The sequence below is a fragment of the Notolepis coatsorum genome (assembly GCF_963971535.1).
Source record: "Notolepis coatsorum genome assembly, chromosome: 15".
NCBI classification, from domain to species: domain Eukaryota; kingdom Metazoa; phylum Chordata; class Actinopteri; order Aulopiformes; family Paralepididae; genus Notolepis; species Notolepis coatsorum.
The window spans coordinates 25,099,301-25,111,143 of NC_140179.1; the positions used below are offsets into that span (position 1 = coordinate 25,099,301).

General features: G+C 42.0%; 1 protein-coding gene across 1 annotated transcript in view; it reads right to left on the reverse strand.

The window, feature by feature from the left end:
- Positions 1-8,923, reverse strand: part of pmpcb (peptidase, mitochondrial processing subunit beta) — a 41,175-nt gene extending 32,252 nt beyond the window's left edge. Inside the window, exons 1-5 of the mRNA XM_084331134.1 lie at positions 8,826-8,923; positions 8,025-8,162; positions 7,416-7,502; positions 4,970-5,099; positions 2,344-2,542 (exon numbers count right to left, since the gene is read on the reverse strand). Of these exons, the coding sequence (XP_084187260.1) occupies positions 2,344-2,542; positions 4,970-5,099; positions 7,416-7,502; positions 8,025-8,162; positions 8,826-8,903 (632 nt within the window). The 5' untranslated portion in view covers positions 8,904-8,923. The remainder of the gene's footprint in view (positions 1-2,343; positions 2,543-4,969; positions 5,100-7,415; positions 7,503-8,024; positions 8,163-8,825) is intronic.
- Positions 8,924-11,843: the final 2,920 nt, after the last annotated feature.

Genomic DNA, 11,843 nt, shown 5'->3' on the forward strand with positions numbered 1-11,843 from the left:
GGCTACCACAATAGCTATTAGCTAACTAACGTTAACGTTACAAGCTCAAACACCTTATAACTACTACTATTGTCGTGTCCATAAGTTCCCTGGCAGAATACTTGTATACAAAGAGGAGAGAACCATTTTAAATCGGGGCATGTTAGGAGTTTCGAGAATGCTGGCTACCAAGCTAGCTAACTTAGCTACTAACGTTATATACACACAATATGTACAACGACACAATGATTTACATTATTACAAATATGGTAATGTAGTTGTGGCTTTTACAAATAGTGGTTAGCTTTAGAGATGAATGGCTATGATCACGGAGCAATAGTGTTAGGTGAAACAGATACATTTAAAAATGTTCATTCATTCACTCCTCGGCTAGTAGTAGCAAGGCTCTCTGCTTCCTGCCACTACCTGCCTGTGACTCTCAGAGCCCCTCGCTGCCCTGCACCTGATGTGACGTCATCATTAAGATGACACACGCACGTTATGAACCATGGATTAAAATATCCACGTGCGTTGTGGTTGTGTTTGGGTCGACAAAATGTTTGATAAAAACGCTAAAACTGGGTCAATTTCGAAAAGAAAAAAAAAAACTCTTCATGAAAGTCACCGTTGGCCTAGTCACATTGTTTATTGAACAAAAATACAACCTGCAAGTTGGCCTTTAACACTTTCAGTGCCCACGATGTGATATAACGTTTTATCAGCCCCCCCCTGAATGCCCACGACGCTAATTATCGTTTTATTTTTTTATTAGCGTTCTGAATTCATATTTCATCAACCGAGTCTCCCGTTTGTACACCAGCCCCATCAGCAGCTCAGAATGGAAAAAAAGCACCCCCTATCATCTATCCCTGAAAACTGCACGTCAGACGCTTAGACTGACCTGGGATCAGTGATATGTAGAGGCGGGGCCAGCTGGCTCCCTGGAGCTGGCAAGCCGTCTGCTCAACATGGAAGTGATCGCGGGATGGGAATCAGCCTGGAATATATATTCACAGTAGCCAATCGATAGTAGACAGTAGTGATCGACTTTTGGAATGGCGATCAGGAATTGGAATGATCTTTTTGGAGAACATCCGATCGGAGGTAAGGAATCTATTTGACCAGTCTTGGGATAATCAGAGTTGTATTTGCTGAGATATCAACGTGTCCCCCATGTGTGTGTGTGTGTGTGTGATGTTGAGGAAATGAGGTAATCGATTTTCAGCTCGCGGCCCCAGCGTGCATACTAGGGCTGACCTTCGAAGCTTTTTTTGGCAATCGAAGCTTCGGGCCTAGCTTCAATTTTAATTCGAAGCTTCGAGAAAAATCAAAAAATCAAAATAAATGTAATAATATATATATTTTTTTTTATTTTATGTTGTGGGACTTGTACAGCACTTTGGTACACATTGTTGTTTTTAAATGTGCTCTATAAATAAAGTGGATTGGATTAATTAATTAAAGGTAACATGCATTATAAATGTCATTTTTCAATCTCTAGCATTGTATTATAGTAATAGGAGTTAGTATCAATGTGTTTTTGTGTCTAAATACCATATTGGCGGATTGCTCTCATTCAGCTCAGACCATTTCCTGCTAATTTAATTAGGTCATTCTGATTTGAGGCGCATGCTGACGTCGTGTGGCGCTGGGTAAGCGGACAGTGATCCGATTGGCTCTGTGGTTGTAGCGCACCAAACGGGGTTTGACAGAGCGAGAGAGAGAATCAGATAGCTTGTGCCATCGAACGAAGCTTCGAAGCTTCGAAGTATTTAAGACAGCCCTAGTGCATACGTACACATATACTAGTGTGTTTGTGAAATGGTTAACCCTTTGTCGCATGGCAGTGAAAGGGTTAACCGTCTATATTGTCGCAGTGAAAGGGTTAACCCTTTGGTAGTGTGGTAGTGAAAGGGTTAACCCTTTGTCACATAGCAGTGAAAGGGTTAACCGTCTGCATTGTCACAGTGAAAGGGTTTTAAGCCTTTGTCGCCTTGGCAGTGAAAGGGTTAACCATCTGTAGTGTGGTTGTGAAAGGGTTAACCTTCTGTAGTGTGGTAGTGAAAGGGTTACCCTTCTGTAGTGTGGTTGTGAAAGGGTTAACTATTTGTCCCATTGAAGTGAAAGGGTTAACCATCTGTATTGTCGCAGTGAAAGGGTTAACCTTCTGTAGTGTGGTTGTGAAAGGGTTAACCCTTTGTCGTGTGGGAGTGAAAGGGTTAACCGTCTGTATTGTCGCAGTGAAAGGGTTTTAACCCTTTGGTAGTGTGGCAGTGAACGGGTTAACCCTTTGGTAGCGTGGCAGTGAAAGGGTGTTAACCAATAGAGTAAATGCAGCCAACGTGAAAGGGAAAGCCGTCTCACTTGATGTTCTCCGTGGGGCCCAGGATGGTGCGGCCCAGCGCGGTGGACTGGTAGGCCGTGGCGTGGAGGTAGTCGAACACTACTTCCTGCAGATTGGTCTCCACTTCCTGCATCTCCCTGAGGATGACCCCTCGCTCCCTCTCGATCTCGGCCTCGCCCAGCATGCTGTTCTGGATGATGTCGGCCAGGATCTCCACAGCTGGGGGGGGGGGGGGGGGGGTAGTTTTTTTTTAAATTAAAACACCATAGAATAAAATAGAATAGAATAGTAGTACTTTATTGATCCCGGGGGAAATTCAGCACCACAGATCGCTCACAATAAACATTTAGGTAGTCAAAAATCTCAAATAAGAACAAAGTCCTTATTAATTCTAAAATATGTATATACATTCTAAAATATACAGCAATATTATACAGTAGAATGTGCAGTAAAATGTAAATAAAAATGTACAGGAAGATATACATGGATTTATACTGTTACTCTGTGCTCAGTGAGGCGTCATACAGTCTGATGGCTGTCGGAATGAAGGACTTCCTGTGCCGTTCAGTGCTGCATCTTGGGAGTCTGAGTCTAACACTGAACGTGCTCCTTCAATCATCGACCAAGTCTGTGTGTAGTGGGTGGGAGGGGTTGTCCATGATGGCGTGGAAAGTCCTCCTCTCCAACCCCACCGCCAGAGAGTCTAGCTCCACCCCCACCATTATGTACATGTACCCCTTCTATATTCCCTCACAAAGGAAGCTCGCTCAACTATTACTAGGCAGGAAGTAAGTTGTTTCTGTGTCACAAGCGTGAACATGGGACTACAAAATAGGGCAGGTCGGTGTGACCAACCTTTATTTACCTATTACCAGGCAGGTCAATTAACACTTTGATTGCCACGCAGTATGCCCATCCTTATGCCCAGTCTGCCAGCGCTGTAACCCTATGGAGATGTTTACCTTCTTTGCAGGGCTATAACTTTTTAAATATTATAGCTATATCGACATTACTATGGCCCATTAAACATCGGGTATCTATCGTTCCGGATGTGGGAACGTTATATTTTTTCATTCATACATTGTTGTGTTAATACCGTTGAGAATATAAGTATGTTTTTAAGGTTTTCTGCTGTAATTCCAAAAACGCAAGTTATAAGCATAATGATAGATTATCGATTGCCGTTTCTTTTTTTTTTTTTTGTCTTTTTCCCCCTCCATTTTCCTCCGATTTTCTCCCATTCCAATGTTAGTCGTATGCCAATTCCCAGTCCCTTCCTGGTCGCTGCGCACTTACCCCCCACAGTCAGATCATCTGGGAGAGTGGAGGCTACCACGTGCTTCCTCCGACACACGTCCAGCCAATCACCGCTTCTTTTCACCTGGCAGCGCGGATTCTCATCGAGAGGGCGTAGCGTGTGGGAGGACCACACTATCCCCCTCGAGTCCTATCCGCGCTTAGCAGGCGCCCCGACCGAACTGTAGGAGTCGCTGTTTACAACGACCCGGACCCACCCCGCCAGCTTCTCCCACCCTCTAATACAGCCAATTGTATTAGTGCAGACGGCCAGCCAAGCTGGTGACAACCCCGGAGCTGTGAGCTGGATTCGAACAGGCGAATCCAGCTCACAGCTCCGGGGCTGGTGACGAACGCAATCTCCGCTCGGCCACCTAACCGCCCTATCGATTGCCGTTTCTTTCCTATACACGCTATATTAAAAAATTCAAATGTATATGATCGGTATACATTATCCTTCATCATGCGTGAAGGAAAGGGGGGGGGTCGTTTATAATTCCTTGATCGTCAGTAACGGCTTTATTTAGTATGGGTTGATATGGGTTGATATGTTGATCAGATGGTTTGCAGTGAAATTAATAAACAATCGGGCTGAAAATAACGTTATATTCCTCTTACCGTTCGCCGATGAGACTGGAGGAAAAATATATATAATAATATAATAGTCGATCTGCTAGATCCATTTCCCGTTTGTATGACGCAATAAACGCCGAAATCATATATATTATTGCGTTTCGAAAGCGATCCCATGCACTCGAGTGTGTATCATTCTAGACCCACGTTACAAGATATTACTGCCGGAGGAATTTCCTCGATGCACCAGCGCCACTTCCGGTTTGGCTTGGAGTGTAACTCGCCCGATCATCCACCAGGCGGCGGTATTGAGGCGTTGCAATATCAGACAGGGTCCAGCTGCAGTCCCGGAGGGAGGCTGGATGAATTATGAATGCCATGGCGAAGAAATTAAATATTGATCCCAAAAACGTGTTTATTCGTGTTTATTTATCCTGGATGAACAAAACTTTCAATGCGAATGGTTGATTTGAATTTCAAGGACTTTTTAAGCACCTTGTTAAAAAATTGCTGTTTTCAAGGAATTCCAGGCCTTGACTTTTCTTTGTCAAAAATCAAGCACTTTAAGGACCTTGTGTTCGAACCCTGGTTTATACTCCTTCTGACAGCCTACATGTTGCCGCAACAGCGTTTCTTTTCAAGCTGGGCGCTGGAACGCACTGGGGTCTCTATTCCCATCGCACACCTGGGAGCTTCCGACCTCCCGATTTTAAACAGAATGCGGCATTAATACAGTTCCCTCGTGCACAACTCAAAACAACAGCTCTTCCATCACACCTCTTGGAAGGTCCTTGGAGAAGGCCTTGGCATAGTAGACGGTCTGTTCACGCGAGGTGTAGGCATTCAGGTGGGCTCCCATGTTCTCTATCTCCAACTCCAGATCGAGCTGCGAGCGCTTTCTTGTACCCTGTCGAGACACACAGACGGGTGATGGTTACATCAGGAATATTTACAGAATAACCAGCGAGGGGTCCGTTGAATTCACGTTCAGTTACATCAATTCAGGGAGTGAGCACTTGCTATATGATGGTTATTCTGTCTGGTCTATGAGGAGGTCTGCGTGATTAAACGCTAACTAGACCCAGGGCTTTCGATGGACATCGAAATTTCATAAAACTACACTACCCAGCTCACACCAGCCGCCGACAAACGGAAGTCCAACCATTTTCCACGTAATTTTTCTGAGGTGATTTTCATGTTTATATCTCACGGGTCGAACAAATCTCAACGTTATTGCCATAAAATACAACGTATATTGTTCCTTTACCTTTCTGTGAACGTCTAGAAAATAAAAAGTGTCACAATCCGGTGAAAAATGGCGGAGCTATGGACATTATACAAAAGTAACTGTACTTACAGTAGATTTCATTCACAGTCGTTGCTGCCCTGTAACGGGCGTGGTGATACTAAATCCAGATTTAACTCTGCCATTGGAAAGAGGAGATTTGGCCCGATGTATGACTTGGTCATAATATATGCCTGATATTCTATATTCATATTTCAAATTGCATGTGTCCGGATGGCAAAATTCAGTACTGTATCTACAAAAAACCCTGTAAATCATTTGCCCTTTATTCATTTGCTTAGAGTTTTAGTATACTCGATCTCAAGAAGGTGCTGAATGAGCTCAGTGGCAATTTCTCACATCTGGTCAATGTTAGCATGGTGTTATTCACCGTCAAATATGAAAAAATAAATATATATAATAATAATTTATATTCTCCTTTGGTTCATTACAATTTACTCAAGCAAAGTAGCAGACACAATATTTCTGACACTGGGAATACATTCCCCGAGGTCCATAGATGTCCCTAGATACCAAGAACATGCTAATGAAGCAATCTTCCATTTACTTGGGTATGTACTTTTAGGCAATTTTTCAGAAAATATGGCTAGGGCTTAAGAGGTTAAAGTGCACAGTAAGTACACTGTAATTAAGTAAGTAACTCATTTATCCGCTGCTTTTTACCTTGTTTTAAAAAACAAGAAACATATACCTTGTATTCTATAGTTTGTAAAGACAGAATATATGTTGTGTATTATGTTTAGTTTATAGTTTTAGTTTATAGCTTATAGTTTATTTTGTTTATAGTTATAGTTTGTATAGATAGAATATATGTTGTGTATTATGTTTACAAATCTACTATGGTTGAGGAGCCGGGAAAAACAAGCATCTCACGTTTTTCTGAATCTATGTACATTTAAAAAAGGTGCAACAATAGGGGCGGCTAGGTGGTGTAGTGGGCAAGGCACTCGCCACCAGTGTGGAGACGCTAGGATTCGCGTGTTCGAATCCAGCTCTCCACATTGTTTTCAGTTTAGCTGGTCGTCCGCAGTAATACACATTGGCCGTATTACGGGGAGGGAAACTGAAGGGTGGGGATCGGGCGTTGTGAACAAGCGACTCCTACAAGTCGGTTGGTGCGCCTGCGCAGTAGAATCAGGAAGTGTCGGGGGCAGCGTGAGCCTCCCACGCGTTACTCCTCGACACTGAGAGATCGAGCTGCGCAGGTGAAAAGATGCGACTGCTGTTACCTCAAGTACCGGAGGGGACTTGTGCCATGTATGACTTAGTCCACATTGCAGCCGGCTTGTGGGAGGCAAGAAACAGCGTTCGTGACAGGGGAGGGTTGAATTGGATGATACGAAATTGGGATGGGAGAAAAATATAGAAAAATGGGAGAAAAAGTGGATAAAAAAAAAAAAAAAGTGCAACAATAAAATTATCTGAATCAGTAGCAGCAGTTAGTGCTCTGGAATGTCTGACCACTTAAGTGTGTCTGACTCTTAACCACCAAAACCTGCACAGACTACAACATATGATGTACAGTATATCATGCCAGTTAGGGTACCGTGTGTATACTGTTTACTTTGACTCATAGTATACATTCAGATTCAAATGATTTATTGCCTATATTTATTGAGAGTAACGTATAATATAACTGATAGGACATACAGACCCTCATCTGCACCTTTGTTTATACTGTTTATTTTTTCTCAAATGTTTATATTCAGAGTTAATTATATTGTTTACACTATATTGTTTTTTCATGAGAAAGGAAAATAAAAAAAATTTAATATATATATTTATATTTAGATACAATTTTATTGCTTATAATATTTATGTCTTTCTACTATTACCCTGCCCATACCTCCCCTCCCCCATACTACTATGATGCCAGAATTTCCCCAAGGGGATCAATAAAGGAATATCTTATCTCACCTTAAATGCCATGTGCTCCAGGAAGTGGGCGGTGCCATTATTGTTCTCGTTCTCATAACGACTGCCAGCATCGATCCAAAGACCCACCTGTCAATCAGCAACAGAGGGAAAACTCTCAATATTGATCAGACTTGATGATTTGGAGGATGACGCATCAAGTCTGAATATACCTGCAGTGCATATAATCCTTCTATATACCTACTTATACTGTACACCTGCATATAACTCTGTATGATTGCATGTACAACAATGCTGTATATACTATATATGTATTCTTACCATATATATATATATATACATACCTGCATAGAATCATTTTTACATATCTGTAGATACTATATCTATATCTGTACTCTTACTTACACTGCTGGCCAGTATAACTTACAACCATAGTGTCTTAGTTTATACCTATTAATACTACAACTCTGTACATACATCTGATTAGCACTACTTTATATATTTTATACCCAGTTTAATCACCTGTATATTGTATATTACTATTGCACATTTGCACTCTGGTTGGATTCCAAATTTATTTGCATTGTACTGTACTTGTGCTAATCGAATCTAATCTCAAGCAGTTTCAGAGTTGAGAAGGTATCGACTTACTGTACAGGTGGAGAGACCAGAGTCCTCAGAAGCAACGCGTAGTCCATTTTCTAAATTTGTCAACTTGGTTTCAGGGACATTGAGGACCACTTGGTGGGCAGCTTGAGTTGACAACAGCCTTTGTGATCCAACTATGGACTACAGGGCGAATGACAAAACGATATATATATACTGTATATTAGCTAACTAGCTGGAGCCTGGCAGACAATGAATGAATGCATGAATGAAAACGTTATTAACAGATTGCAGAATGGGTACAATACAGTACGGCTCAATACACACAATTGTTAACGGGATGCAGACCAGAGAAAGACGTTTGTCTGTTTACATCAGGGTCCCCCATTTTCAATTCATAGTGACATTTATGACATACACAACATACATGCCATTTATGGCATAGGGACATACATGACATACAGGTATATAGTACTGTTACACTTGTGACATATATGATATCCAAATATACAGTACTGTTATGAGTCAGTGACTTTTCAAATACATCATTCTGTCACGGCCAAATCAAGAGTGAATTGATCCTCATCCACACAGTTCATTTGTCATCATGACAATATTAAGCAAAGCCAACAGAGAGATTAATACATGTTGCTTGCTTAGCTAATGTTAGCTGGTTAGCTATAAGAATAATTTAACAGACTGGAAAGTTACTGAACCAGGTTAGATAACTCGCCATGTCAGGCCATGCTCTGTATTGTCACATCATTTCTAGACTCCATTTTGACAACACGGGTAATTATTTAGCAGGCAATCAATATAAATATCATCTTGTAAATGTATCCTTACCCTCGTTAAAGCATTTGTCTTTAATAGATTCCTTTTTAGGAGATATCTCCCGGTAAGACGCTGTAAGGACGCCGCCATATTGTTTGTCACACACACAACGAACGACCAATGTGCGCAAGTGCAGTAGTGTGATGACGCAATTTACCGTAAAACCCATAGATGCTTTATAAACGCATAATGATTATAATAGATACGCACAAATAACATTACAAGAGTACACACACATTTAGCACACGGCCGTATGTTTTTCCCTTTCAGCTATGTGTTGTCGTGGAATATATTATCATGTCATTATGGATCTGTGTTGTTTTATCATTTTACAGACTGTTACACTGAGCATACTACAAGAACCTAGGCGTCCACAAAGACAACTTCAAATCGTGGATTATAGGAGAGGACAGCAGGAGACACACACACCACTGATGATTAACGGGGCTACCGTGGACAGGGTGAGCAGCTTTAAGTACCTGGGGGTCCACATCTCAGAGGATCTGACATGGTCAACACACATAGACACAGTAGGCAGGCAGTAAAGAAGGCGAAACAGCGCCTCTACCGGTCTGAGACAGTTAAGGAAGTTCAGAGTATCGGGGAAGATACTCCAGTCCTTCTACCCAGGAGCTGTAGAGAGCATCTTGACCGGAAACATCACTGCCTGGTATGGAAACAGCACGGCACAGGACAAGAAGGCCCTACAGAGAGTGGTGCGCTCAGCCGAGCGTACCACGGGTATTGCACTACCTCCCCTGCAGGTTCTATACAACAAGAGGTGCAAATCCAGAGCCTGCAGAATAATGAAAGACCCTTACCACCCCAACAACAGCCTGTTCTAGCTGCTGAGGTCAGGCAGACGCCTGCAAACCCCAGCTACTAGGACAGAGAGACTTCGGCTCAGCTTCTTCCCCCAGGCCATCAGAGCCTTGACCACTGAACTCTCCACACACACACCATGCACGCTGTACACGCTCGCACACTAGCAGCCACTTTAACATGAGCAAGCACACACTCATGCTGCACACGCCCACACTTATGGCCACTAAGGAAAGGTCACTTTAAAAATAGTATAGTAACAGTGTATTGCACTACCAAAGGACCTAGCATGTCCTCCATGCTCTGTAAATAACTTATGTACAAATACCGATATGCCCTACTATGTTACCTGTTTATTGCACAATATTGTTTTATTGGATTCTATTATTTATGTTGTTACTACTGTATTGCACATCGTTGCGGGCAAAACCACCCGCATTTCATTGTATACTTGTATGCCGTGACAAATAAAACTCTTGACTTGACTTGCATCTCCCATGCTTGTTGCGTCTACTCTACACAGACAGCCTTACTGCTGCCAGCTCCGTCTTTCTGCACCGAGTTTGCCTTTCGGCCATCAATACATCAATGCTTCATGTCATCCATCCTTGATAATAATAATACACTTTATTTGTATAGCACCTTTCTTTTATAAGAATTGCAACCCAAAGTGAGAGAAAGAGAGACAGAGAGAGAGAGAGAGAGAGAGAGAGAGGGAGGGAGAGGAGAGTTAAAGAGAGAGAGAGAAAGAGAGAGACAGACCGATAGAGAGAGAGGGGGGGGGGGGGGGGGGGCAGGAAACAACAGATGGAAATAAATCTTCTTTCAAACATTTTAATGTTCTTTTAATGCTTGTATGACAACTTGGGACACAAAGGAACAAAATAACAAAGGAGCAGAGGTTGAGACACCATGAATACATAATGCATACATGACAGTGAACCAAACGTCATAACTGGTGAAAAGGCCACAATAAAATAACAAAAAACAGTGCATTGGAACCAATATACTACCTGTGATTCTGGAGTCACAGCCCTAAAATAAGAGTAGACTGGTGGGAACTGAAGGGTCTGATGATGAGGTTACCATGGCTACTGGTCATTCACACTCCTACGCAGAGATGTCTCTACGCCTGTACATCACAGCCTGCTAAACACCTTTGTCTCTAATCCTGTACGTCACAGCATGCTAAACTATGTCTCTACAGTGACACCTGTACATCACAGCCTGCTAAATACCTCTCTCTACGCCTGTACATCACAGCCTGCTAAACGCCTCTCTCTCTATGCCTGTACATCACAGCATGCTAAACTATGTCTCTACTCCTGTACATCACAACCTGTTAAACACCTCTGTCTCTACATCTGTACATTACAACATGTTAAACACCTCTGCCCAGGACACAAAATCTTTACCAAATGTGGACACCCATGACCAAATTAATTATGCAGTGATGTAGTAAACAGACTATGGTTTTGTCGTCTCTGCGTAAGGAAACCACACCTTTATGGCTGCATTCATTGGACCTCATTCTCGAACGGACTTACAAGAAAGTTACCAACAAATTTCTTTGTAACTCGATTTTACTCGATAGCTACGAACAGGATTTACAAACTCGAAAAGGCAGTTGTAAGTTGGACAGTCTGGTGTGCGTCCGTGTTTTTAACAGTTTAATTTGGGAGAAATCATTGGTGATTGTGTTCACTTCGATTACACAGACATCCTCGGAAAAAGAGTTATCATAATAATAAATACGACAACATTTGTATCATTAACAATATGTTTTACATTTAGTCATGACTCAAGAGGCATCGTGAGCACTACACAAACACTGCAAATGACAGTGAATAAATAAATAAGAACAAAACCCAGCTCTCCTAATAAAACAAGTCATTAGAATAATAGAAGCCTACTGTTGCTGGAACGATTCATTATGCACATGATGGTATACAGTATGTGTGTGTGCTCGCTGAGCGCAGGTGGCCAGTGCACAGCTCCGTATTCATCTGCATTTATGCTGCATCGTTAATAAGCTATCGATTTATATGGAATTAGTTACTTATCCTTTGTGTCTGCTGTCATTTGTGTGGGTTCAACTCGTGAACAATAAGATGTTTCTCCACTGGCTCTTACAATGTGCGCAATAAGCAATGTAAGAAATAAATAAAACCAACAATAAATAATAACAATATTAGAACAAGTTCTTAT